The sequence below is a fragment of the Anguilla rostrata genome, chromosome 7, assembly GCF_018555375.3.
Source record: "Anguilla rostrata isolate EN2019 chromosome 7, ASM1855537v3, whole genome shotgun sequence".
In the NCBI taxonomy this organism is placed as follows: domain Eukaryota; kingdom Metazoa; phylum Chordata; class Actinopteri; order Anguilliformes; family Anguillidae; genus Anguilla; species Anguilla rostrata.
Genome location: NC_057939.1, coordinates 22,924,808 through 22,949,816, shown reverse-complemented (window position 1 = coordinate 22,949,816; position 25,009 = coordinate 22,924,808). Strand labels below are relative to the sequence as shown.

Sequence of the window (25,009 nt, the reverse complement as noted above, 5' to 3'; positions counted from 1 at the left end):
GTGGTGCCATAGATGACAAGCAGCATGTACTTGAGAAATTCAAGACATTTTAACTTATTTATTTATTTATTCAGTTTTTTTTCAGTTTGGGTGTCGATTTGAAAAGTCAATCTGTTAACAGATTCATTAAGTGTACTTCTACAATTCAAAATGCGTAGTATCTGTAAAGAGGAGAATAGAAGGCATTTTGTGCATACTAAGGCTGGATATTGGCTCAGGTGGCACCGTAGCATGATAGTTTCCTAAAATGGTTTCCTCCTGGAGATCGAAGACATGAAGGCTCCAGGGCTCACTTGAAAAAGTGCGACTACTCAGGTTAAATAAAAGCGAAATAAAATTGCTAGAGAAGTGAGTTTGTACCTCCGAAAGTGTGGGTTTGGTTCTCAGTTAAGTTGCTGCTGTTATACTTTTGAGCTTGCCTTAAGTTACTTAACCTGAATTGCTTCTGTAAAATATCCAGCTCTGTGTAATTTGAGTAAGTTGCTCTGATTAAAAGCGTCTGCTTAAATGTAATTTAAAGGGTTCACCGCTGTATTCTGGAAGCTTCTGAGCTTTTGATCTTTTCTCACAGTCAGTGACTTTGACAGATTTTATAATCTTTTACATATAACCAATTTATGCAGCTGTTACTGAAGCATTTCTGGTTTAGTACCTTGCTCAAGGGTTTTGCAGCACTGCCCCACCCGGGAATCGAACCTTCAACCTTGGAGTTGCAAGGCCAGCATTCAGTAAAATTAATTCAATCTTTAAGGCAACACTTCTTATGTAAATTGCCCTGTAATTGTCTAATGCATAAACTTCATGGTTAAGGTGTGGCAGCCCGGTGAATTCACTCAATCTGTTAAACTGATCTAATATTCTACATCGTGGACATGTCCCAGGTATGGGCAAAAAGTTTCAAAAATCCACAAATAATCAATGGAGGCATGCAAACCGATCACGATATAAATGAAACCACAGCCCTAAGCTCAAGTTACAATTAGCTGTCTACTGATACTGTTTACCAATTTCGAATAAAGAGAAAAATCATGTTTAAAGAACAGATCAGTTCAAAAAGCTCAACTTTGAAATGGCTTGCACTCTCTGCAAGAGAGTATCACAGCAAATCTGTGGAATAAATGAACATAAACACCACAGTTTTAAACCTATATATGTAGCTTTCCACCTAAATATAATTTTGAAATCCCACTAATGCAACTTGCGGGCACGCCGGACAGATGTGCAACACTACAGGCTTTGTGTTAGCTGCACAGTGACCCCCTTCTCGCCCGAAACCGAGGGGCGGGTTTCACTGCAGCTGTTGCATGCTCGTCTGTTTCGTCTGCCCCCCCCCCCCCCCCCAGACGAGAGGTGGCAGATTCCTTATCCAGTTAATAATGTGTCCTGCCCCACCTCCCCTCAAGACAGAACCCCTCCCCACCACCCACCCCCCCTCCCCAAACCGCCAGGCCACCAGCACCAGTCAGCACTAACTCTTCTGGCGAGGCACACGCCCCTACTCCAGAAGGCCCGCCCCCCCCTCCGGTATAAGTAGGAGCAGAAGCGGTCTCGGCCAGAGCTTCTGCACCTCAGACCGTCTGATTCCCTCGGAGGCCCTGACTCAGGAGCGCAGCTTTCTTCAGCACAGGTAGGCCAGGGAGGGGAGAGCGTCTCTCTCTATCTGCAACCATCTCCGCGCAGCGTAACGCCTCTCGCCGGGGGTCGTGTTCCAGCATTCTGCTCTTTTTACGTGCACCTCTTTAACTGAGACTCTGGTCCACTGCTCGACCCCACCCTCACACCCACCCACCCCACCCCACCCCACCCCACCCCCCTCCCCCTCTCCCGTCCCCATCCTCCGCCGTTATTCCAGATGGAATGTGGCAGCTGTATGAGCATATCTGGAGAAAAAAAACCGCTCTTTTAATGTGTTCCAGAGGAGCGTTGCAGGAGTGCTTGCAATTCCTCTGGAATGCTAAGTGCATTATTTCACTCTGAATAGATTACAGCACTACCCAGACACTGGAATTTCTATTGTTCGCACACGATTGAAACTGGGTCATATGCAGTGAGTGTGTCTGTCATTTAATGTTAATGATATCACTGATCATGATATTACCTTGTACAGGAGGAGTTTAGGAAGAGCCTGGTATCACTCTAAACTTTGTATCCTGTCTCCTACTCCAGTCTGTTTACCTATGCAATGTATTCAGTTACTAGCTCTAAATGTAATGTCTTTTAAAATGATTTGTTCTGAAAAAGCAACGTGAGCATGTTCACTTCTGGATTGATCGATCTTTATTCTTTATTTATTAATTTATTGCATTTGCTAAGTGTTTCTGTGTGCATTCTGAGTGTTAAGTCTGGATTCAGTCAGTTGGCTCACAATTTTCTGCAAGTGCTACATATTTTCTATATGAACGCAATTTAGTGCAGCGTTCACCAAAATCAAGTCGCCAAATTGAGAAGAATAAAAGTAATGCATGGATGCATTTGTAAGTCGCAATAAATGAAAAGTGTTGATTGAATCTTGTCCTTATCCTCAGTAAATGACTGTAGCGCCCCGACTGCAGTCGTCACATCCTCTTAAGGGTGACTCCTTGGGATCAGGAACGAGGTGCATGTGTGATAGGCGTTAGCCTCATAAACGAGATGTGTGATACATGTGGTAAATCAGCTCATTCCAAAAACAGCAAGAGAATGTGTGGCCACCTGCTAGTGTTAGAAATATGTTGGTAAAGCATTATTTTAAGGGTTTATACAGTTAATGATTCAAATAATTTGTTCCAGGCTTCATGTGCGCTTGAATAAGCTACAGTACTTAAATATATTTTTTTTCCATATATTATGGCTGATGAAGTGTTTGCTGATTGGTTGTTTAATGTCCATGAAACATACATTGAAAACAATTTTCTTGCAGAATATCATAGCTAAATGCCTTTTATTGTTTAACAGTTTAACATATCTGAACAGACTCTCATACTTTACATTTCTCATAGGGGGTATTTGCTTAGCTGGGTATTCAATGGAAGAAATATGTAGTACTTTTCTCAAGGGTACAATTCCTCTACCCTTCCTATGACGCAACCCAACTTCTTTTACTCTGTTGATCATTTGTCAGCCTCTAAGTGTTCATAAAGTCGCTGTTTAAATAAAGCACATATAAAACAAAAGTGCAGAGTTAAATTCAGCAAAGCAAAAAATCTGATCCTGCATGCTAACCTAGGAAGGTGTTTTAATGTGGTGAGTCCCATCCTCTGCCCACTGCATTTTGGGTCCCCACCCCTTTAAAACAGCCAGTAACAGGCAATGCAGTTTCCCCCTTGTGCAATCAGTGCCAAAAATACTCAGAAAATGTCCGCATGATGGGCGGGTTTACTGGGAAACAGAGCCTTCACTGTGCAGACTATGATGGCCGCCACACATCCAACTTTCCATTTTCAGTCAATATTCGCATGCTGTAATTGGAAACATCAATTATGTAACTATTATGTTAATGGTTTGGGCAGCCCATGTCATGAGCTCAGCCATACCACACCTACCTTCGGTTTATGAAACAAATTATTGTATATCAAAAATGTCTCCACCTTGGTGTTATATAATGTTGATCTTGAGTTTATGTAGTGTATGCTTGGACAGAAGCCACCAAACAGCCTTTGAAAGGCTAACCCTCATAACTTAAATAAGAACATTTTTAGTACCTGTTTTTCTGGCCAGATTATATTATATAATGTAATCTGTGATAATATAATTATATACAATTCATTTACTGATCATACAGAAAGAACCACAAAACCAACCTATCCCACTGACCATAGGTTCTGTTCAGATGCAACCACTACTTGGCTGGATGCCCGTAGTGCCTTGTTGCCAACTCGTGACAACATGAAGGAACTGTCAATGACTGTCAAAGGATACCTGTACATGTAAAAGGGATGCATGTAAAAAGGGAGCTAAGTCACAGTCACCAACAGCACCAACACAAATTTAGCTGGAACTAATTTATGATTGAGTTCCAGCCTCCGACATCTGCAGATAATTTCCTTCATCATGCCTTTTTTTTATTTCTGTGTTCATCAAATTAATTTGTTTGCGTGTGTTACTGGGAAGGTTGCCCACAGCTGTGCCTCTTGTAGAGACAGTTAAAAATGTCTTTCTGGTGAGACATGCATGTCTTTCTGCTGTTTTGTTCATTTTGTTCTTTTGAGTTATTTTATTTTAACTTTGTTTTTCTTCTTTGGATTATACATGTTAACAGTACTAATTTTTCATGTAGAGTTGAAAGATCTTTTTTTTTGCAATTCCTGCTTTTCATTAATAGTGAAAATTAAGGATGAAAATTCATTGAATCCCAGTGTCTTTCAGCATGCAATATAAGCAGCATCTCCTCCTTTTACCAGGTTTCAAAGGTGAGAGAAGACGTACGAGCCAGCCAGAATCATGTCTCAGCCAGAGCCTGAAACTCCCAAAAAGAAGGTGTCCTTTCGCGGTCGCAGCAATGTCCCGGTGGCTGCCTCCAACGCTGAGGGGGAGGACTCCCCCGAGTTTGAGCCTTTTGGGCTAATGCCCCGTGGCCCGCCCCCACTGGCAGGTGAGCAACGCCCGTCTGTTTATATGCAGCGTAAGTGCGTATGTGTGTATCTTTATGTTTGTATGTACGTGCAAATTTCTGAAAGTGTTTACAGTATGTGTGTGTGTGTGTGTGTGTGTGTGTGTTTGGAGGGGGGTGGGGGGTGTGGTGTTGTGCTGTATAAAAGTATGTGTGTGTGTGTGTGTGTGGGTGTGTGGTGGGGGGGGGGGTGTGCTGTATTAAAGTATGTGTGGGTGTGTGTGTGCGTGTCTGTTTTAGGAAGTGATCTAAAAATATTCAGCAATGTCACATTTCTGGTAAGGAGCCTGGACCATACCTTGTGTGCCGTTGATAAGGGGTAACTGTGGATTCACACAGTCACTGTGGTGAACCATGCTTTCCTCAGATTAGTGAACATACCGTTCCAGCGACAATGTGCGTGTGTGTGTGCGCATATTTTTTATTCCTTTCCCGTAAATTAATCCAATACGAGACTACTGACATTCTGAAATAACCACTAACAGCTTCATTTTTTTATCAAAACACAACAGCTTTTCTTTCTCTGAAAGCTATTCTGTTGTAGAAATGAGCTCACATATGTTATCAGTGTTTATTATTTTGCATTACTCATTTGTACAGTGTGATATTTAGGTTACAGTCAAGTTACAGTATATATTTGTGTCTGTGTGTGTGTGTGTGTGTGTGTGTGTGTGTATATATATATATTTAATTTAACCTTTATTTGTGCAGAGAGGTTCCTCTGCGACCAAGGTCTCTTTTTCAGAGGAGCTCCACCACACACAGGCAAAACATAAATATATCAACTCTTATGTAGAAAACCAGGACGAAGCACTGAAGCTGAGCTTATTTCCAGACATGTTCTATCACCACCGACCACGAATATGTTTACTGGCATATTGCAAGACAGGCATACTGTAAAAGCCCCATTTGACCCCAAATAATGTTGAATTCTCAATGAGAATTGGTGTGACATCCCTCTGGTTTGGCGTTTGTCAGAATTCCTGGACATCTGGGACGTGAACATGCTCGCCCAACCGAATGAAATCAACAAGAGGGAGCACCACACCTCCCTGTACTCCAGCCCCCTGCTCATCGTGCGCCGGGCCCAAGAGTTCCAGATCAGGATCACCTTTAACCGAGCCTACGACCCCTCCAAGGACCAGTTCCTGCTGGAGTTTGTCATCGGTGAGTCCGTCCCTTAATTATGACATCATCCACTAAGCTGTGTCAGGTGGTCAAATTTGCATGATTTGAAAAACAGCTAGTTAGGACTGGCTGCGGCATATCTGTTTGTGTGTGTATGACTGTTCAATTAATTTTTGAATGCAGCCCACCAGTACTACCTGTGCAGAGTAGCAACAACATTAGCACACACTAAGCACATGCATTGCCAAAGAATTTCGTTTTAAGCATCCACACAGGAATTGCATGCAAGTTGCTCCAGATGAGCACAAATCGGAACTGAAGTCCATGGGTGTTTTCTTATGCTCACACAGTTCAAAAACATTAAAATTCAGTCATACATTATTGAAAACTTTTCGGTGCAGTCTGAACATAGCCTTAGAAACAACAGTGAAAGGATAACTGTATAATCTATGTAAAACTCACATCATGCATTAGCCTATGTTAAAAGGACTGATTGTATCAGCTGTAATCATCATTCAAATCTTGACCAATCGCACTGCAGCATATTGTTCAATCACACTGCTGCATATGTGCTCCCCCCCCAGGCTCCAGCCCACAGACGAGCAAGGGCACCTACATCCCCGTCTTCCCAGATCCTGATAGGATGGGGCTCTGGAGGGGGCGTGTCCTGGATAGCATTGACAACATGGTCACGGTGGGAATCACTGCAGCGCCAGACAGCATTGTGGGAAAGTTCCGCACCTACGTGGCGGTCCTGACCCCTTACGGAATCCGCCGGACCCGGAGAGAAGTCAAGCACGACGTCTATGTCCTGTTCAACCCCTGGGCGTCAGGTCTTTATAACGTGCCCGAATAACCTAGAACGTCATTCACAAATAATTTGATTTTTGACTTCACTCACAAGTCCCTGCTTTAGCTCCATCATGTGCCTCCCTTTTCTGCATCCTTAATGCTGGCTGAGCCTTCATGGCCACACCCCCATTGGCCACTGCAATTTCTGTCAAAAATGACTACTGTTGTAAAAAGCTGCCGCCTGTGGTATGGGGTACTGTGTTGTATAATGTAGTGCAGTGGTTAAGAGATTTGACCTGTAATTCAAGAGGTTGCAGGTTCAAATTCCTGCTAGGGCACTGCCACTGTATCCTTGCTCAAGCATGTGAGTTCACAGCTCCAAACAACATATACTGTAGGTTGCATGCTTCCCACACCCATTGCCTTACCTGGCTGTTCTCCTCAGATGATGCTGTGTTCCTGAAGGATGAGACAGAGAGAAAAGAGTACATCCTAGAAGAGTCAGGGGTCGTTTACCATGGGGAGGCTGGCGATGTTTCTGCAAGGCCATGGAATTTTGGACAGGTGATTGACACTGCCCTGAAAACTCCCGACAGCTATGATTCAACATGGGGGACTGCATACATAACAATGAAAAACAAGCTTCTGTGTACAAATACAAATATAAAATCAACAATCAATTGATTGGCTTGTGATGACCAGATACTCACATTTTGCTTATTTATACTTGCCTGTGATTCGTTTGTAGAGTACAGGAACTGCTGGACCTGTAACTTGTTTACTTTAGACTGCCCCCTTGATTTTCTCTTAGCAACAAAGAGGCAAATTTTCCTTTCACAGCACTGTCATAAATAAATCTAAGCCACATATAAATGTTTTGACTGAGATTAATGGAGCATACAGATAAAACCATAAAACAATGAGTAAATGTAATGCATAAGAAGCACACTGCAATCAGTTTACTTCATCTTCTGAGTCAAAGAAGAGGTTTTTTTTCTGGAGAGCTGACACATCCTCTCATGAACTTTTGCTTTCATGTAAAAAGTATACTCTACAGAAGATTTTGTCTGCTGGTTGAAAAATGACTCAATATATTTGCGGTTATTAAGGTGATGTAATTATTCATAAATATTAACTGCCCCTATTTTCACATGCCCTTGATTTGGTCAGACACCAAACTGTATTCCAGGTCATTATGTTGTTGGTCCACAGGGCTTTAAAAGTATTAAGAGCTTCACTAGTTCAGTTTCCAAACATCTAAATGACCAGTATCTGCCTTACTAGCTCAGGCATATTATATTCTTCTCTCAATTTAGAATTAATAAAGAAAAAAAATACATTTCAAATGAATAAAGAATCCAAAAAATTGTGCCATTATATCTTTATACACTGACTTTTGTCCTGGTAGATGGAAGAAAATATTTATTAGTTCCAATTAGCGTTTTTATTTGGCGCTATGCCTACAGTGGGTTTAGAAAGCCACATTTGTGACGTGTTTGTGTCATGCAATAAACTGCACTGAATGGAACTGTGAATTCCATAAATCATGGATACGTGCGCATCGAAATGAAAGCTCAACTCAACTTGTACTACGTGTGTACTGCTGCATGGTCAATTAAAGTCAATGTATCTGATATCGGTCTTGGAGAGTCAGAGATTCCAGAAAAATCTTCCCTTCCCTTCTTTCTGATGCAGTTTGAGTATGGAGTTCTCGATGCCTGTCTGTATGTGATGGACCAAGCTCAGATGCCCATCACCAACAGGGGAGATCCAATCAAAGTAGCCCGCAAGGCTTCTGCTGCGGTAAGTATCTCTAAACCAATCACAGCTAATACTGTAGACATGTGATGAGCGCTTCCTCCAGACTAATCATAGCCAAACCCCTTAAACGTATTACACTTTTGCCGACTAATCACCTCCTACATTCACCAAGACTCTTCCTCTAGACGAATTACGGTAACCTGTCTGTGCCTGTCTCTTTCTCTCGTGTTTGCTGCTTCCTGTGGAGCCAGATAAACTCCCGCGACGACGACGGAGTGCTGGTAGGGAACTGGAGCGGGGACTACACCTACGGCGTCGCGCCCACGTCCTGGACGAGCAGCGTGGAAATCCTGCTCACCTACGCCACCAGCAAGCGGCCCGTCTGCTATGCGCAGTGCTGGGTCTACGCAGCGGTGTTCAACACATGTGAGCGCGAGCACACACACCTTTCAAACGCCTCACTATTTGGCAAAAAAACAAGTGACCGGCTTTGCCCAGAAGGCTAGCCATTCTCACTCCTTCCTCATATATCCATGTTCAATTCAATTCAATTCAATTCATTTGTTTGTATAGCACTTTTTACAGAGAGAGCAAACACCAGGTCTCACTCCTTTCTGTCCCTCATATATCCATGTTCAATTCAATTCAATTCAATTCAATTCAATTCATTTGTTTGTATAGCACTTTTTACAGAGAGAGCAAACACCAGGTCTGAATTCCTACATAGCAAGCACATGAGGTAAAACAAAACTCCTAGTGCGGGAAATTTTTGTTCAATAGAAAAATGTTAACTTTTTCCAGATTACCAAAAGCCAGTGCAAAAAAACTGATATGCTTTATCTGTCCATCCTCCATCAAAGAAGAAAGCTCCAGATTCTGAAATGAAAACATTCTATTATTCAAACAAAGAGGAAAAAATCTAATTTACACCCTGGCCAACGCAAAGCGATAAAGAAATCTCTCTCACAAAGGGTCCTATGAAGCTAGGAGCTCAAGGCCTGTTTAACTCTTTGAGTTATGTTATGTTTTATTTATTTTTGTATCCTGGTTGACTGGCGTCCTGTCCTCTGTCGTAGTCCTGCGATGTTTAGGGATCCCAGCCAGGGTGGTCACCAACTTCTACTCCGCCCATGACAACGATGGCAACTTAAAAACTGACATCATCGTGGACGAGGACGGGAGAGTGGACAGAGCTCGCACCAAGGATTCCATTTGGTAAGGCCTTCCATCGCTGATGTCATGCAAGATTGTGATCAATCAAAATTACTTACGACTATGGGTTCTTGCCAAAGTAGATGAATAAATTAAACTGGTGCACTGCACAAATTACTCGCATGAAAAATTATATAGGAAAGATAGAAATAACACAGTTGGTTAAGTTATAGCCCAAGAATAAATTAGTGTGATGTTTGGTACCTGAAACACCATTTGTGTCACTAAATTGTTTACCTAGTGCATGTTAAAACATTTTTTAAAATCACCTCAAATAAAAAAAACCTATATTTCACAAATGGCTTACATAACTATGAGACCTTCTGTCCAGACCAGTATCAAATTTACGGCTTGCTGAAATAGTACTCTTTGTGTTGAGCTGGGACAAAGAATGCCCTGTGGTACTCCAGGGTCAAGGACAAGAATTACGGGTTTCAGAGGAAATGCATATTTCCATCTGTTCCGGATTAGCATCTGGATAAGCGGGGGATGACTCTTGCTATCCAAAGAGAATGACTTCAGTCATCTGGTCCAATACCTCAAGAGAATGGCTGCCAGAGAATCCTCTGAGAGGGAGATAGCTCTCATAAATTAGGGTCTCTGCTCTAGGGTAATCATGTTACGTAAATGTGCAGTCATGTTTAGGGGTACAGTTCCGAGCCTCTGCTCAAAAGTGCCTCTGCGCCACCCCATAAAAAGGATGTAGCGGTCCCCGCAGCCTGGTTGCATGCCCTCCACATTTCTAGGGTCACACATCATCCCATTGACACAAAGAGGATGAGAGCAGGGCCAACGTTCATAAAACATTTCACATTGGGAGTACTGACCTGGGATCAGTGTTGCCTATTAGCTCGCATTGGAAACAGTTAGTATATGGAAGAGGAACCTGATCGTAGGTCAGTGCTGTTGTCCTGGTTGCTTTCTACAGTTTCAAAGATTTTCTGACTGATCTGCAGCCTGAAATCATATATCAAAACTGTACTGAGAGAAAAAAATTGACCTGTAAAGGTCAGCTTTGACACAAAACCACCACTTTTGAAGTGTAATAGTCAGCTGTATTTTTAACTTGTTCTCCTGTCCTTCCTGTCAATAGGCTCATGTGTAACCATAAAAACATGAAAGGACAAGGAATGTGCATGTGCAATGTGAGACTCCAGTTGTGCTATGGAAGGCAAAGCTATTTGATTGGTTTTTGGTGATGTCACAGTCAGTCATTAACAATGTGCAGTGACTCCACTGATGTGGTTCGTGTGCAGCCTCAGTTTTCTGTTGCTAGTTTCACTATGATGTCAGCATACATTGAGGCATGGGTGTGGTTTTAACTGCAGGAACTATCACTGCTGGAACGAATGCTACATGACCAGGCCTGACCTTCCTCCAGGCTTTGGAGGGTGGCAGGCTGTAGACGCAACCCCCCAGGAAACTAGCGATGGTGAGAGTCAGCTGCCCAACTCACTTCCTCTTTTTCTTCTTTTTTTTAAATTATTATTATTATTATTATTATTATTATTATTATTGTTGTTGTTGTCATAAAGATTATAAATATCTCTCGCTATGTCTGTTTATAATTTTTTAAAATTGTTTTCCCCCAGGACTGTACCGATGTGGTCCTGCCTCTGTCCGAGCCATCAAACATGGGCAGATTTGCTTCCCCTTCGATGCGCCATTTATATTCGCTGAGGTAGAGAGCTTCAGCCTTGTCTCAGCTCAGTAGTTGTGCTCGTCTTTTTACTACTACGAGTCCAGAACGTTAGAAATCTACATGAAGCAACCCTTAAAAATACATCATGATATATTTAGGCATATCATGATATATTTAACGATTGTCTTCTTCTTTAATTACATTTTTATATGATTATATTTATGCTTGTGGTATGTGTCTGTCCACCCCAGGTGAACAGCGATGTCATTTTTTACAAACGGGACAAGAGTGGGAACATGCAGGCTGTTAAAGTGAACACCTCCCATGTGGGTCGCATGGTACTGACCAAAACGATTGGTGGAGAGCATCCCTTTGACATCACAAGCCAGTACAAGTTCCCTGAAGGTGAGGTTGGGGGGGCATATAACCCACATTTAAATGTAACCCAGTATATATAATTTTAGTTCAATAAATAATTAAATATCACAAAAGATAAATATTTTACAGGAAGTTAAATATTGAGGACACACTCTTGACTTGAAATTCAGTGCAAGCACAATTGGTCTTCACAGCACAGCTTGTAGCAGGAACTGATGGGTAAATGATGCTAAACCAGTGTCTGAAGCATATTTTATATAATCATGCTCAATAAAATAAGGCATTCAGAAAAAACAGATTCTTACAGTACATTGTAAAGCCTTTAAACTGTAAATCTGTTAAGGGTAAAGCTGTCAAGATTCGTAACTTCATAGATAACTGCCCATAAAAAATCTCATAATGAAAGATGTAATATGACACTCAGGTAAATCTGATTGATTTAACTCGGCAAATCAGATTTGCCAAACTCTTCAGGTAAATCTGATTGGACAGGACCCAACACTGGTAAATCTGATTGCTCAGAATTACATGTAGGTGAAGTTTGCTGGCAGCCACATTGTAAATCAAATTGGTCGATACTCCTACAGGGTAAATCTGATTGGTTGAACCCCAGAAAGGAGTGTACATGACTGGTTTGGCCCCAATACCGCTAAATCTGATTGAGTCTGAAATTGCGCAGGCACCGAGGAGGAGCGCACCGTCTCGAAGAAGGCGGAGGAGTACGGATTGGGACGGCAGAAGGTGGACTACCCCGAGACGGACGTGCAAGTGGACATTCTGGTGCAGGAAGTGAGCGTGGGAGACGACTTCCAGCTGACCCTGGAGTTCAAGAACCACAGCAGGGACCACCGCAGTATCAACGCCTTCATCAACGGCTACGTGGTCTACTACACCGGTGTCACCAGCGATGAGATCAAGTACAAGACCCTGAAGGTCACCTTGGACCCTTTGCAGAGTGAGTTGGGACTTAATTCATAAAATTATTATTATCCATCCACACATCCATACATCCATCCATACATCCATTATCTATACCCACTTATCCTGAAAAGGGTCGCTGGGGGCGTGCTGGAGCCTATCCCAGCCTGCATTGAGCGAGAGACAGGAATATATCCTGGACAGGCCGTCAATATCACAGGGCAATTATTATTATTATTATTATACTGTGTTCCAGCCGAGCGGGTCACAGTGGATGTGCGCTCCAAAGACTACATGAGCAAGCTGGTGGAGCAGTGCAACCTCCACTTCATCGTCACTGGCCGCGTAGAGGAGGGAGACCAGATCGTCTCGGCCATGCGAGTCATCACCCTGCACGTGCCCAAGCTCTTCATAAAGGTCCGAAAGCCGCTCGCGGAAAGCAAATTCAAAAAGCGCAACAGCGAAGGGCCAGATCTGCACTTTGTGGATAAGCTTATGAAAAAGATCACGGAAGAAACTAATCACGTGTTTTCAAATTCCATTCATTTACCAATAGATAAATGAAATGACTTGGTACATGCATCCAGTATGAACTATAGACCATTTTTATTTATTTATTTCCATGTTGAAAAGTAGTGAAGAGTTTATGCATTGCGGCTTGCTTTTAGGGTCTTCTTTTTTTTGTTTTGTTTTTTTGCATGTGTCGGCAAGCGTCAGCAACAAGCGCTTTTTCAAGTCAGCTGACCCGAGTTCCTCTATCCTTCCGCAGGTGATGGGCGAGCCGCGAGTTAGCGAGGAGACGCTGGTTTCTGTGGAGTTTACCAACCCGTTTCAGTTCAGCCTGGATAACGTGTACCTCCGCATGGACGGGCCGGGGCTCATGTCTCCCAAAATCAAACACTTCAGGTAAACAGAGGGGCATCAGTTAATGAACTCAGGCTCAAGCAGGTAACAGATCTCATTCACATGCAGGCGTAATCACAAAGGAGTTTTGTTACGCCTCCATTTTAGGTTACTAGTGGGACAGCAATCAAAATGGCGGAGACTTGGCTTTTTTTAAAGAAATGTTACAAAAGGCAGAAATATAAATGGGGGAAAAAAGACTTGTAAGCAGTTTTAGATTAAACAAAGATACAGTCCATTTTCATTATGCAGTGCAAGGCATGAGATAGAATCCTCAGGAAACATTTGAACCAAGCGGCACAAAACAAATAAATAATCAGTGGACTTAGCTACTTTCGCAGTTAGCGTGGCTAACCCTAACCCAAGCTTAATACTGGGAGCTGCTGTTCTTTGGCACCCTTGGCCCTCTATTATGCCAGCTAAGAGAAGACATAGCCATTGGGCCAGTCAGACATACACAAAGCTAGAAAGCACAAGCCCTGCCTCTTGTCTTCAAAGCAGTTGTCTTTGTCTTGGTATAGAAGCACCAGAAGTATTTCAGTTGAAGTGACATCTATGCAAAAAAAGTTCTCAGTTTTTCTGAGGTTACGCAAGTGAAAATGCGACGTGTGTTTTTTGTGGGTGGCAGTGTGACCCTATAAGAAAGAAACTTGAAACTATAAAGTTTCAGCCAACAGTTGATTGCATTCTGACGTGAAGGCTTTTGAACACCCACATTTGATAATCTAAAATATATATTTTGTAAATATTTCTCTTTTTGAATACATGCGCCACTTTACATAGGTTTGGACACCTCACTCTTTCATGCAGCTAAAGGAGCTGATATGCATTTTGTTCATTTGCATCACAATAAAAAAACGATGCCTTTGCTTTAATTGAATCGAGCAGTGCTGCCCCCGATCTGCAGTCTGTGGTAGTGAGTCCTCTTTCATTCCTAGCTATGACTGCTGACCCCTCCTTTGCAGCTTGCAGCACTGACTCTGTGTGCCCCGCCCTCAGTCATTAGCGCTGCCCTCTGCCTGTGGTGCGTAGTAATGACACCTCCGTGTTTTCGCCACCAGCCTGATCTCCCCGAACTCCTCCGTGACATGGCCAGACTCCTTCACTCCGCGGCGGCCCGGGCCCACCAAGCTGATGGTTACCCTGGACTGCATCGCCCTGAGGCAGGTGTACAGCCAGGTGCTGCTCAACGTCAAGCCTTAAAGCGCCGGCGCTCTGCCTGCCCACGCCTCTTATCTCTGAAGAGGGTGAGAGGTTCGGGTCGCGCTCACTATGAGCAGGCCAGCATTTTATATTACCTCTCTTCCTCCCCATCCTGTCTTTCGTCTTCTGTCCTTTTATTGCTAGAGTAGTCACAGTACACGGGCTCTTTCCACTGTTGAAGATACTGGAGAGCAGTTATGCACCCTTAGATGACCAAAAGAACGAGTGGGAGCTCTCCAACAGAACAAAGAAGGTTTTTCAAAGTGGGTTTTGGTGGCTACCACAACAGACAAATGGGGTGTACGTTTTGCTCTGATGTCATCGAGCATGTCCAAAGCAGTGAAACCAGCGGCTGTGGAGCTCCATTCTCTACAACAATACCTACACTGGTATCGCTCAGTATATTTAACTTGTATTTAAGGTTATGCCTTCCAGAGCTCAATGTTACTTTATTCCAGCTGACAGCACTGCATATATTTAGATCACAATATAAGGTCATCATAATGCAGTTTAAGCATTCCATTCACATGCCGTTTTAAGCAAGCAGAAGCAGCTAATGTTGATTAGAGAGCATAGCTGTTGGAGATGTGAAATGGCTGTATTAGCATACTAACCATATTAGCCCAGCTTTCATATTTAAAGTCAAGCAAGTCCATTGGTGTGGGTTCATTTCAACTCTTGAGGAGAGACACTGCTCGACCAGCTCATCTCCTGTAGTCAAGTGTAAAGTCTCTCAAGCATGCTATAGCTAGGGACCAAATCGAGGGACCCATTCGAGTGAAAATACTGGGGGTGGCTTGTCTCCCTGTCTCCACTCCAAACCTACACATATGAAATCCATGTGTGAGTGAAAGCTTATGATATAACCATGTTACACCCAAAACCAACCAATTATCTTTTGAGACGTGAATAAAATTTTGCCCAAGCCATTCAACTGGAGTTGACTGTACTGTGTATTTACTTAATATTCATCAATGCATATATTTTCATTTTACATTTCCTTTTCTCTCTCCATTAAATATGCTGTTGAAACCACACTGATGTTGCTTCATTTATTTCAGACTGATGTTAACAGACAATAAAATGACAAAAAAGAGGCTGCTGTTGTGTATCGTTTATGCTATTTATTTAATAATTACATTTTTTTAAGTATTAATAAGAGGCCCACAATCACACAGCAACAAATATGATTCCAGTTTTTTGCACAGAACATCTCAAGGAAGGCTGCAGGTTTACATTTACAGTGTATTTATATTAGGCAATCTTGGGATTAATTAAGAATGAATTAACGTATTAATTCATGTATTTTGTTTTTCTTTTGCTTTTGATTCTGAAGTACTTTTCAGAAGAAAGCAGGATTAAAGGACTACCTAAGAAAATGTAGGAATAATAAGTTTGAAAGGGCCTTTATTTGTAATAACAGATGTATAACAGATTAGTAACAAAGTAAAATCAATGCTGTGAATTACAATTTATTACAAATTACAAATGAATTACAATTTATTATTTCACAAACACACCAGTATTATGTCTTGATAACATTGGAACAGTAAACTGTATCGGGAAAAGGCTGAAAATATTTTCAGGAAGGCCTGTTAAAAGTTAAGAATGCCAATATACCGTATCTCCATATACTGTGAGTAGAAATGCTATTATATTTTTTTGCTTGAAGGAGCTTCCCCACCCACAATCCTGCCTGGTTTCACTCTCTCTCAGCAGGTGCGTTTACCAGAGCTACCAGCGCCTGGAGCTGCTGAAGGACTCGTTTGTTCTTCTCCACCTCTCTGGAAGTTTCCTCAAACTGCCGTCTCACCTCCGCTACTTCTTCCTTAAGCCTCTCTATTTCTGCATCTTTCTGCACACAGCTCTCTCTCAGTCTCTCCATCTCTCTGCCCTTCTCCTCAGTGCTCTCTCTCAGTCTCTCCATCTCTCTGCCCTTCTCCTCAGTGCTCTCTCTCAGTCTCTCTATCTCTGCCTGCAGTTTGTCTCTCTCCTGGTCTCTCTCTGTCAGAGCTGCGGTGTGCTCCTGTGCAGCTGCAGCTGCAGCAGACTGCACTCTATAAGCGTTGATCTGCGGCGCGGCGTCTCTGTGTCTCTCTGCCTCCTCCCTGGCCTGCTCCTCATACATCAGTCTGAGCGTCTCTGTGACCTCGCCAAGCTGCACTGCCATCTCTCCCAGCTGCTGCAGCACCTGTGTATACCTCGCTGATGTGCTCCAAGTACACACGTTTGGCACCTGAGGGGGCGTTAGGTGTGCCTCCTTCTCCCTCTCCACTCGTCCTCTAGGTTCCTCTCTTTCAGCCTGTGCTCCCCTCATCCCTGCCTTCCTCTCATCCTCCCTCTCCTTCAAAGGTCTGCCGTGCTCCACGTCCCACTCCGCCTGCAATGCCCCCGCCTCCAGAGAGGGGCCAGAGATGTCCCCCTCCTCTTGCTGACTCTCCCTCGGCTCCCCCTCCTCTGTGAGCGTCTCCCTTGACCTGTTCACTGGGGGACCAGGAGGAAGAAGTGTGGGGTTCAGGGTAGGAGAGGTAAAATAGGTAATAACAGAAGCATACATTACAGTTACAATTAATTTAAAGCCTACATTCAAGAACAGTTGGCTCATGCTGCAAAGCATGTCTGGGTGATTGGGGGTTGAATTTAAAAACAGTTTATGCACGTCTGGAGAGGTCATCTCAGAAAATGTAGTAAGACTCACATCAATAAGGAACAAGCTGATCACGCTGACACTGTTCAGATCAGTAGCCAATGAATTCTTTCCTTCTCCCCCTGTAACCAGACGTGCAGACCAGCAGCGTACCCAGAAATATTAATACAGTCGGGTGTCCGTGGCCCTGCCTGACCCATCCGTGACAACGGGGTCCGTGCAGACTGATGCAGTGCCACTTCATTTTCCTGTTTCATTTCAATGTATTTTCTATCGAAGTTTAATGTTTTTTCCTTCTTTCTCCCACTGTGGATTTTTTTTTATCGCCAGCTTTGCTCAATGCTGCAATCTCCACTATCAATTTAGGAGAACACAGTCAAGGTTATGATGCTGGAACAGTGCCTTTGGCAGAACGAGCCACCTATCAGCCCAGTTAAATAACAGTTTACTTCTGCTAACTACTCGCACCCGTAGTACATTGATAGTAGTATATTAATGCATTTAATTTAGCTATTAAATAGCATCAATAACAAGCCATAAAAGCCATTTTTATGAAATAATAAAAATAAAGTTCTTACCTTAATTAATTGAATAATATACCATGTATAAACCACAGCACTTCACTCTCTTGCTCTGCCTTTCGTGACTATGCTATGGCACTTAAGGGAATTGCTGCATTTCAAACTCAAATCTTTGTTTTTGTGTTTGCATTGTAATTCAATCTGGATTACTGTTACTTCACTGGCAAAACATTAGCAAAGTAAAATTAAAGTGAAAATATATATTATTTCAAGCAAATTTTAAAGCAAAAAAGTATATATTATACTATTGTATGAAGCAAAAATAAGACTTTGGCACTCACAGGTAAGAGGTGGGCTAATTTCTGTTGTTCCTTTGCTCCTGGGCGCTTTCCCGCAGTTGGTGGTATTCTGTACCTGGTCTCTGTCACTCTGGATCTGTTCCTGTCCCTGGTCTCTGTTGCACCAGTTCTGTTCCTCTCTCTCATCTGGCTCAGTCCATTGCTGACTCAGTTGAAGTTCCTGCTCTGGCTGGACGTCTGGTTCAACATGCCGCCATTTCTCACGTATGTAGCATTCATAATGATTTGACCTCATATGCTCTACCTTTTTCAAGAGCTCTGTGACCTGAGTTTCATCTCCCATGTTTAAGTTATTGAGTACGTGGTACCTGTTCTCACATTTTTCGAGCAGCCTCTGCAAACCACCACCTTTGCTTTCAATGTACTCCTTTAATTTAGAGCCAGCCAGCCTGTCCCCACAGGTGAACAGCACCAGTGTGTATCTCCAAACCATCTCCCCGAGTAGATGCATATGCTCTTTCAGTCTTGGCAGTATTACGTCTGAATCCACAGGGATGGTCAGGAGGAAGGCGTGGGGCCCTGAGGAGCACAAGGACACGCTGCGCTCCATCTCCTGTTTGATCTCCTGTGGGATGCCGGCCGTGAAATAGTCCCAGCCTGGAGTGTCAACCACAGTGACTTCCTTACCTGCAACCTTCCCCTGCCCCACCCTACATCCGCTGTTCATTTTGTCGATTTCAAACAGGCTTCTCCTCAGGATGGTGTTTCCTGCAGAGCTCTTTCCAGAATTCCTTCCCCCGAGAAGCACCAGCCTGAGATCAGCCCTACCTGCCCAACACCCTTTCTCCCGAGTTTCCGACATTTGAACAGTGCCAGTGTTCCACAATGGCAGACTTCTCACTGAACCTGCCCTTCCTACTGATTGATTCTCAGCTTACTCCCAGAAAGAGGAAGACAGCTTTTTTCACTTTCCATTGTCAAGTTGGTTAAATGTTGGTTGATTGAGCTGGTTCAAATTTCAGCATGGCAGGAGGATATGATGACACGTTTGACCACAGAAATGCTTCAGTTCCTACTGCATCGTCATATCAGTAGAATATACTTTGTTGTTTCTGTACTTACAGTGCAGTGTGTATGCTTTTGGACAGTGACACCATTTTTGTTGTTTTAGCTCTCTGTGGCCTGTGTCTATTAGGGGTGTGCCGGAAGCCAAATACCTAATTTGGAACTGCATGAATAATGGCCTCTAGACAGATAATGATTCTATCCAAACATCCAGCCTAACATTCCTTACTTTTCTTTTTTGAATACAATACATTGGCTACTATAATGATTCATGACAGGGTAGGCCTATTTTAAGGCTTATTTGAATGAATCTGACTTCTGATTCTCTTATGCTTACTTAGGAGGTGATCAGCAAGGCTCAGCCCAAGAAAGAGTTTAGGTCGGGGGAGAAAAAGAGTCGTTGCATGGGGATGATCAAGTTGGGGTAGACAGGGTATGGGGAAGAATGTAGTCTGTGTCCTGCCTACAGTGTCCCATAGTGAAGACAAAATCACATTTAATCTACGGGTGGTTGATTGCATAAAAACTGGCCAGGAAATTTCTGTGTGCAAGCAACTGCGTAGCACGAGCAGGCGAGGTACAGGGGCTGTGATGGAAACAGAAATCTCTGTGCTGAAATCTGCAGCAGACTTGCAGCTTGCAAAAAAATAAAATTGTTCCCCTTTCAGGACAGTGCCTGAGTAAATAATTCAGTGCCAAGTAAATCATTCAGAATATGATTTTCTATGTCCATACGTAATGTAGGCTAATTTACATTGTATTCACTTGCAGTATGTCCAATATTTACATCTTGAGGGTTCTGTTGTCCATATATCCAGAATGGCTCCATATCTATTCAAACTGACATATTCGATCTCTGACTGGATTTTCAGCTCAATCTGGCATGTCTCCACTTCAAACCATAGAGCGTATGCAGGAGTTCATTGTTTAGAACAAGGTCCTTAGGATGACATACATTTTGTTATTTGAGCAGTGATTGGATTTCCTTCCAAGTCAATCAAGTGGTAGCACAAATTATCTCATCTATCAACCAGTTTAACAGGGATACAGCAAATATCCTGATACAGTAATGTCATTATATTTAATAGGGCCCAATCATAAAAAATCACCCCAGTCAAACTGCGTAGTACATATCTACTAACCAACTAGTAGGTTCAGTAGGTTGCATTCAGATGATTCAATGTGTACAGTATGGATAGCGCATAGTATGCCATCGCATTAAACAGTTCACAGTCCTATGAGCAGACGGTAATGTGACTACTCCTCTATAGCAACTGACATATTAAAATCATTTGTTTGCATATTTCAAATTATATTATGTAGTTACGATAAAGTTATGCCCATGTATAAGAATGCCAGTATATGTCCATTTATTGTGAGTAGAAATGCTATTATCCTTTTTTGCATGAAGGAGCTTCCCCACCCACAATCCTGCCTGGTTTCAATCTCTCTCAGCAGGTTCGTTTACCAGAGCCACCAGCGCCTGGAGCTGCTGAAGGACTCGTTTGTTCTTCTGCACCTCTCTGGAAGTTTCCTCAAACCGCCGTCTCACCTCCACTACTTCCTCCTTAAGCCTCTGTATTTCTGCATCTTTCTGCACACAGCTCTCTCTCAGTCTCTCCATCTCTCTGTCCTTCTCCTCGGTGCTCTGTCTCAGTCTTTCCATCTCTCTGCTCTCTCGTGCCTGTCAGTCCTATCTCTCGTCTTCTCGTGCTCTGTCTCACTTCCATTCTCTGTTCCTCTCGTGCCTGTCTCTCCTCCTCCGTCCTCTCGTGCTCTGTCTCTGTCTTCCACTCTCGTCCTCTTGGTGCTCTCTTCAGCTCTCATCTCTGTCTCTCCGCGTGCTCTGTCTCAGCTCCATCTCTGTCCTTCCCGGTGCTTCTCTCAGTCTCACTCTGTCTTCCCGGGCTCTCTCTAGTCTCTCCATCTCCTGTCCTTCTCCTCGGTGCCTCTCTCAGCCTCTCTCGGCCTGCAGTTTTTCTCTCTCCCGGTCTCTCTCTGTCAGAGCTGCGGTGTGCTCCTGTGCAGCTGCAGCAAGACTGCGTTCTTAAAGCATTGAGCTGCAGCGCGGCGTCTCTGTGGCTCTCTGCCTCCTCCCTGGCCTGCTCCTCACATGTCAGTCTGAGCGTCTCTGTGACCTCGCCAAGCTGCACTGCCATCTCTCCCAGCTGCTGCAGCACCTGTGTGTGTCTCGCTGGTGCGCTCAAAGTAAGCTTGTTGGGCATGTGAGGGGGCATTAGGTGTGCCTCCTTCTCCCTCTCCACACTCTCCATTCGTTCTTTTGGTTCCTCTCTTTCTGCCTGTGCTCCCCTTGTCCCCGCCCTCCTCTCGTCCTCCCTCGTGGACATTGTTTGCAGAGTCCCTGTGAGCGTTGCAATTAACAAGTTCACTGGGGGAACAGGAGGAAGAAGTGCAGGGTCCAGGGTGGGAAGGGTAGAAAAGGTAATAACAGAAGCATACATAAAAAATATAGTCACTATTTATTTAACGCCCATTTTCAATAGCATGGCTGAATGATTTGGAGTTGAGTTAAAAAGTGCTTTATGAATGTATGGAGAAGTCAGTGTCTCCGAAAATGTAGTAAGACTCACATCAATAAAGAACAAGCTAACCACACTGTTCCGGTAATTACACAGTAAAATATTTCATGGTGGATCTACTTCAAATACTGAGTAACCTGGCCGCCTTAAAATCTAGAGTTAGGCAAACAATGGATCTTCAGTTCTTCATGCTTCTTATGTATGGACTGGATGAAGAAGCATGAAGAACTGAAGATCTTGGCCCATCCATGCCAACGGGGTCGATGCAGGTCTGATGCACTGCCTTTATGCATTCATATCGAACTTGTGATTTCATGGCTATGAACTATTATATCAAGTGTAAATAAGAATTTGGCACTCACAGATAGGAGGAGGGCTGGTTTCTGTTGTTCCTTTGCTCTTAGGCACTTTTCCACAGTTGCTGGTATTCTGTACCTGGTCTCTCTCACTCTGGTTCTGTTCTCCTCTCTGGCCAACCTCAATACGATTCTGCTTCCCTCCTTGGTTTCTGCAACTCCAATTCTGTTCCTCTCTCTTGTTTCTCTCAGTTCCTTGCTGCCTTGGTTCCCGTGCATGCTTTTGCTGGATGTCTGGTTCAAACTGCCAGTATATCCCACATCTGTAGAATCGAGAACAGTTCGAGCTCATTTTTCTTACCTGTTCCAGGAGCTCTGTAACCTGAGTTTCATCTCCCATGTTTAAGTTATTGAGTACGTGGTACCTGTTCTCACATTGTCCGAGCAGCCTCTGCAAACCACCACCTATGCTGACAATGTACTCCTCTACTGTAGAGCCAGCCAGCCTGTCCCCACAGGTGAACAGCACCAGTGTGTATCTCCAAACAATGTCCCCGAGTAGAAGCATATGCTCGTCCAGTCTCTTCAGCCTTACGTCTGAACCCACAGGGATGGTCAGGAGGAAGGCGTGGGGCCCTGGGGAGCACAAGGACACGCTGCGCTCTGTCTCCTGTTTGATCTCCTTTGGGATGGCGGCCGTGAAATAGTTCCAGCCTGGAGTGTCAACCACAGTGACTTTCTTGCCTGCAACCTTCCCCTGCCCCATCCTACATCCGCTGTTCATTTTGTCGATTTCAAACAGGCTTCTCCTCAGGATGGTGTTTCCTGCAGAGCTCTTTCCAGAATTCCTGCCCCCGAGGAGCACCAGCCTGAGATCAGCCCTACCTGCCCCACACCCTCTTTCCTGATTTTCCAACATTTGAGCAGTGCCAGTGTTCTACAACGGCAGACTTCTCACAGAACCTGACATCCCGACTGATCCTCAGCTGTCTCCCAGAAAGAGGAAGACGGCTTTCTTTCAGTTTCTATTGTGAAGTTGATTTAATGTGGTTGATTGAGCTGGCTAAAATTTCAGCTGCAGTAGACTTGCAGCTTGCAAAAAAATAAAATTGTTCCCCTTTCAGGACAGTGCCTGAGTAAATAATTCAGTGCCAAGTAAATAATTCAGAATATGATTTTCTATGTCCATACGTAATGTAGGCCAATTAACATTGTATTCACTTGCAGTATATCCAATACTTACATCTTGAGGGTTCTGTTGTCCATATATCCAGAATGGCTCCATATCTATTCAAACTGACATATTCGATCGCTGACTGGATTTTCAGCTCAATCTGGTATGTCTCCACTTCAAACCTGTAGCGGTACGGGTGCTGGGACCCAGGCGCAGAGTGGGAAAAAACCACGAAACTCAAAAAGGGGAAAATTAACAAAGACTTTACTAACAGGTAAACAAACAGGGAACAAACAAGGCCACAATGGGCAAAACCACAAACTCAAAAAATAACTAACAAAGCAGAAAACAAGAGGGACTCACAAATACAGGCAGGGCAGAACACGGTCAGGGCAGAACGCAGGCAGGCAGAGCACAAGGGTAATTCAAACAAACAGGTAGGTCAAACAAATACAAGTCAGAAACAAAACACAAACAGGTAAAAACACAGGCAGGTACAAAGGGTCTGAAACATACGATGAAACATACGTCGGGAACAAACACAAGACAGAACAAACGCAAGTCGGGAACAAACACAAGCAGGCAGGTACATGTAAGTCAGGTAACAAACACAAGAAGGCAGGTACATGAAAGTCAGGAGACAAACACAACTCGGGGACAAACACAAGTGAGAACAAACGCAGGCAGGTAAATAAAGTTTGCAACAGAGATTGGAAACAAACACAAGGAACCAGCACCCGAGTCAAGGGAACAGAGAACTTAAATAGACAGGGGTAACAAGACACAGGTGAACTCAAAAAACAATCAAACCAGAAGGAGGGGATAAGACACAGGTGGGAACAATGATGGGATAACGAGACAATTGAAACAATCATACAATTAACAGGAGGGGAGCAGGACACAAAACAGAAGTGCCGCCATCTGGCGGCCCAACAAGGGAAACACAGACAGGAACACAGGACCATGACAGTACCCCCCCCCCAAGGGACGGCTCCTGACGTCCCAGGAGGCCGACCCGGGGAGGGAGTCAACAGAGGGTGGGGCTGGAGACCGGATTCAGGACTGGACAAGACAAGAACAGGGACAGAACACAGGAACAAGACTCTGGACCGGACTCTGACGAGGGAACAGGACTCAGACAGGAACAGGGACTGGACACAGAACTGGGGCAGGAACAGGACAGGAACGGAACAAGACAAGACTCGGGGCTGGACTGGACAGGAACGGAACAAGACAAGACTCGGGGCTGGACTGGACAGGAACGGAACAAGACAAGACTCGGGGCTGGACTGGACAGGAACGGAACAAGACAAGACTCGGGGCTGGACTGGACAGGAACGGAACAAGACAAGACTCGGGGCTGGAGTGGACAGGAAGGGATCTCGGGGCTGGAGAGGGACTCGGGGCTGGAGAGGGACTCGGGGCTGGAAACAGGACTGGACAGGAACAGGACTGGACAGGAACAGGACTGGACACAGGACTCAGGGCAGAAACAGGACTGGACAGGAACAGAACGGGACTCAGGACTAGAACGGGACGCAGGACTCGGGACTGGACTCAGACGGGGGAGCAGGACTCGGGACTAGGCAGGACCCGGGCAACACGGGGAGACTCAGGGCTGGGCAGAACCCGGGCGACACGGGGAAATTCAGGGCCCGCACATCGGGCGACACGGGGGAAACTCAGGGCCTGCACATCGGGCGACACGGGGGAAACTCAGGGCCCGCACATCGGGCGACACGGGGAAAACTCAGGGCCCGCACATCGGGCGACACGGGGAAACTCAGGGCCCGCACATCGGGCGACACGGGGAAAACTCAGGGCCCGCACATCGGGCGACACGGGGGAGACTCAGGGCCGCACATCGGGCGACACGGGGAAATTCAGGGCCCGCACTCCGGGCGACACGGGAAATTCAGGGCCCGCACTCCGGGCGACACGG

At 44.4% G+C, this 25,009-nt stretch overlaps 3 protein-coding genes across 3 annotated transcripts; 1 reads left to right on the top strand and 2 right to left on the bottom strand.

Annotated features, from left to right (window-relative positions):
• The first annotated feature begins 1,474 nt into the window (after positions 1–1,474).
• Positions 1,475–15,560, top strand: f13a1b (coagulation factor XIII, A1 polypeptide b). The gene is made up of 15 exons (XM_064343821.1): positions 1,475–1,627; positions 4,380–4,570; positions 5,567–5,755; positions 6,301–6,549; positions 6,954–7,072; positions 8,204–8,311; positions 8,521–8,695; positions 9,346–9,484; positions 10,810–10,913; positions 11,074–11,162; positions 11,375–11,528; positions 12,181–12,456; positions 12,676–12,836; positions 13,189–13,325; positions 14,384–15,560. The coding sequence occupies exons 2-15, from the start codon at positions 4,420–4,422 to the stop codon at positions 14,523–14,525; spliced, it is 2,193 nt and encodes a 730-aa protein (XP_064199891.1). The 5' UTR covers positions 1,475–1,627; positions 4,380–4,419; the 3' UTR covers positions 14,526–15,560.
• On the bottom strand, positions 15,482–20,728 carry LOC135259419 (cingulin-like protein 1). The gene is made up of 2 exons (XM_064343822.1): positions 18,035–20,728; positions 15,482–17,009 (listed from the first exon to the last, which is right to left on the bottom strand). The coding sequence occupies exons 1-2, from the start codon at positions 18,852–18,854 to the stop codon at positions 16,228–16,230; spliced, it is 1,602 nt and encodes a 533-aa protein (XP_064199892.1). The 5' UTR covers positions 18,855–20,728; the 3' UTR covers positions 15,482–16,227.
• Positions 20,729–20,880: 152 nt separating this feature from the next.
• On the bottom strand, positions 20,881–23,244 carry LOC135258576 (GTPase IMAP family member 9-like). The gene is made up of 2 exons (XM_064342044.1): positions 21,960–23,244; positions 20,881–21,446 (listed from the first exon to the last, which is right to left on the bottom strand). The coding sequence occupies exons 1-2, from the start codon at positions 22,810–22,812 to the stop codon at positions 20,881–20,883; spliced, it is 1,419 nt and encodes a 472-aa protein (XP_064198114.1). The 5' UTR covers positions 22,813–23,244.
• Positions 23,245–25,009: the final 1,765 nt, after the last annotated feature.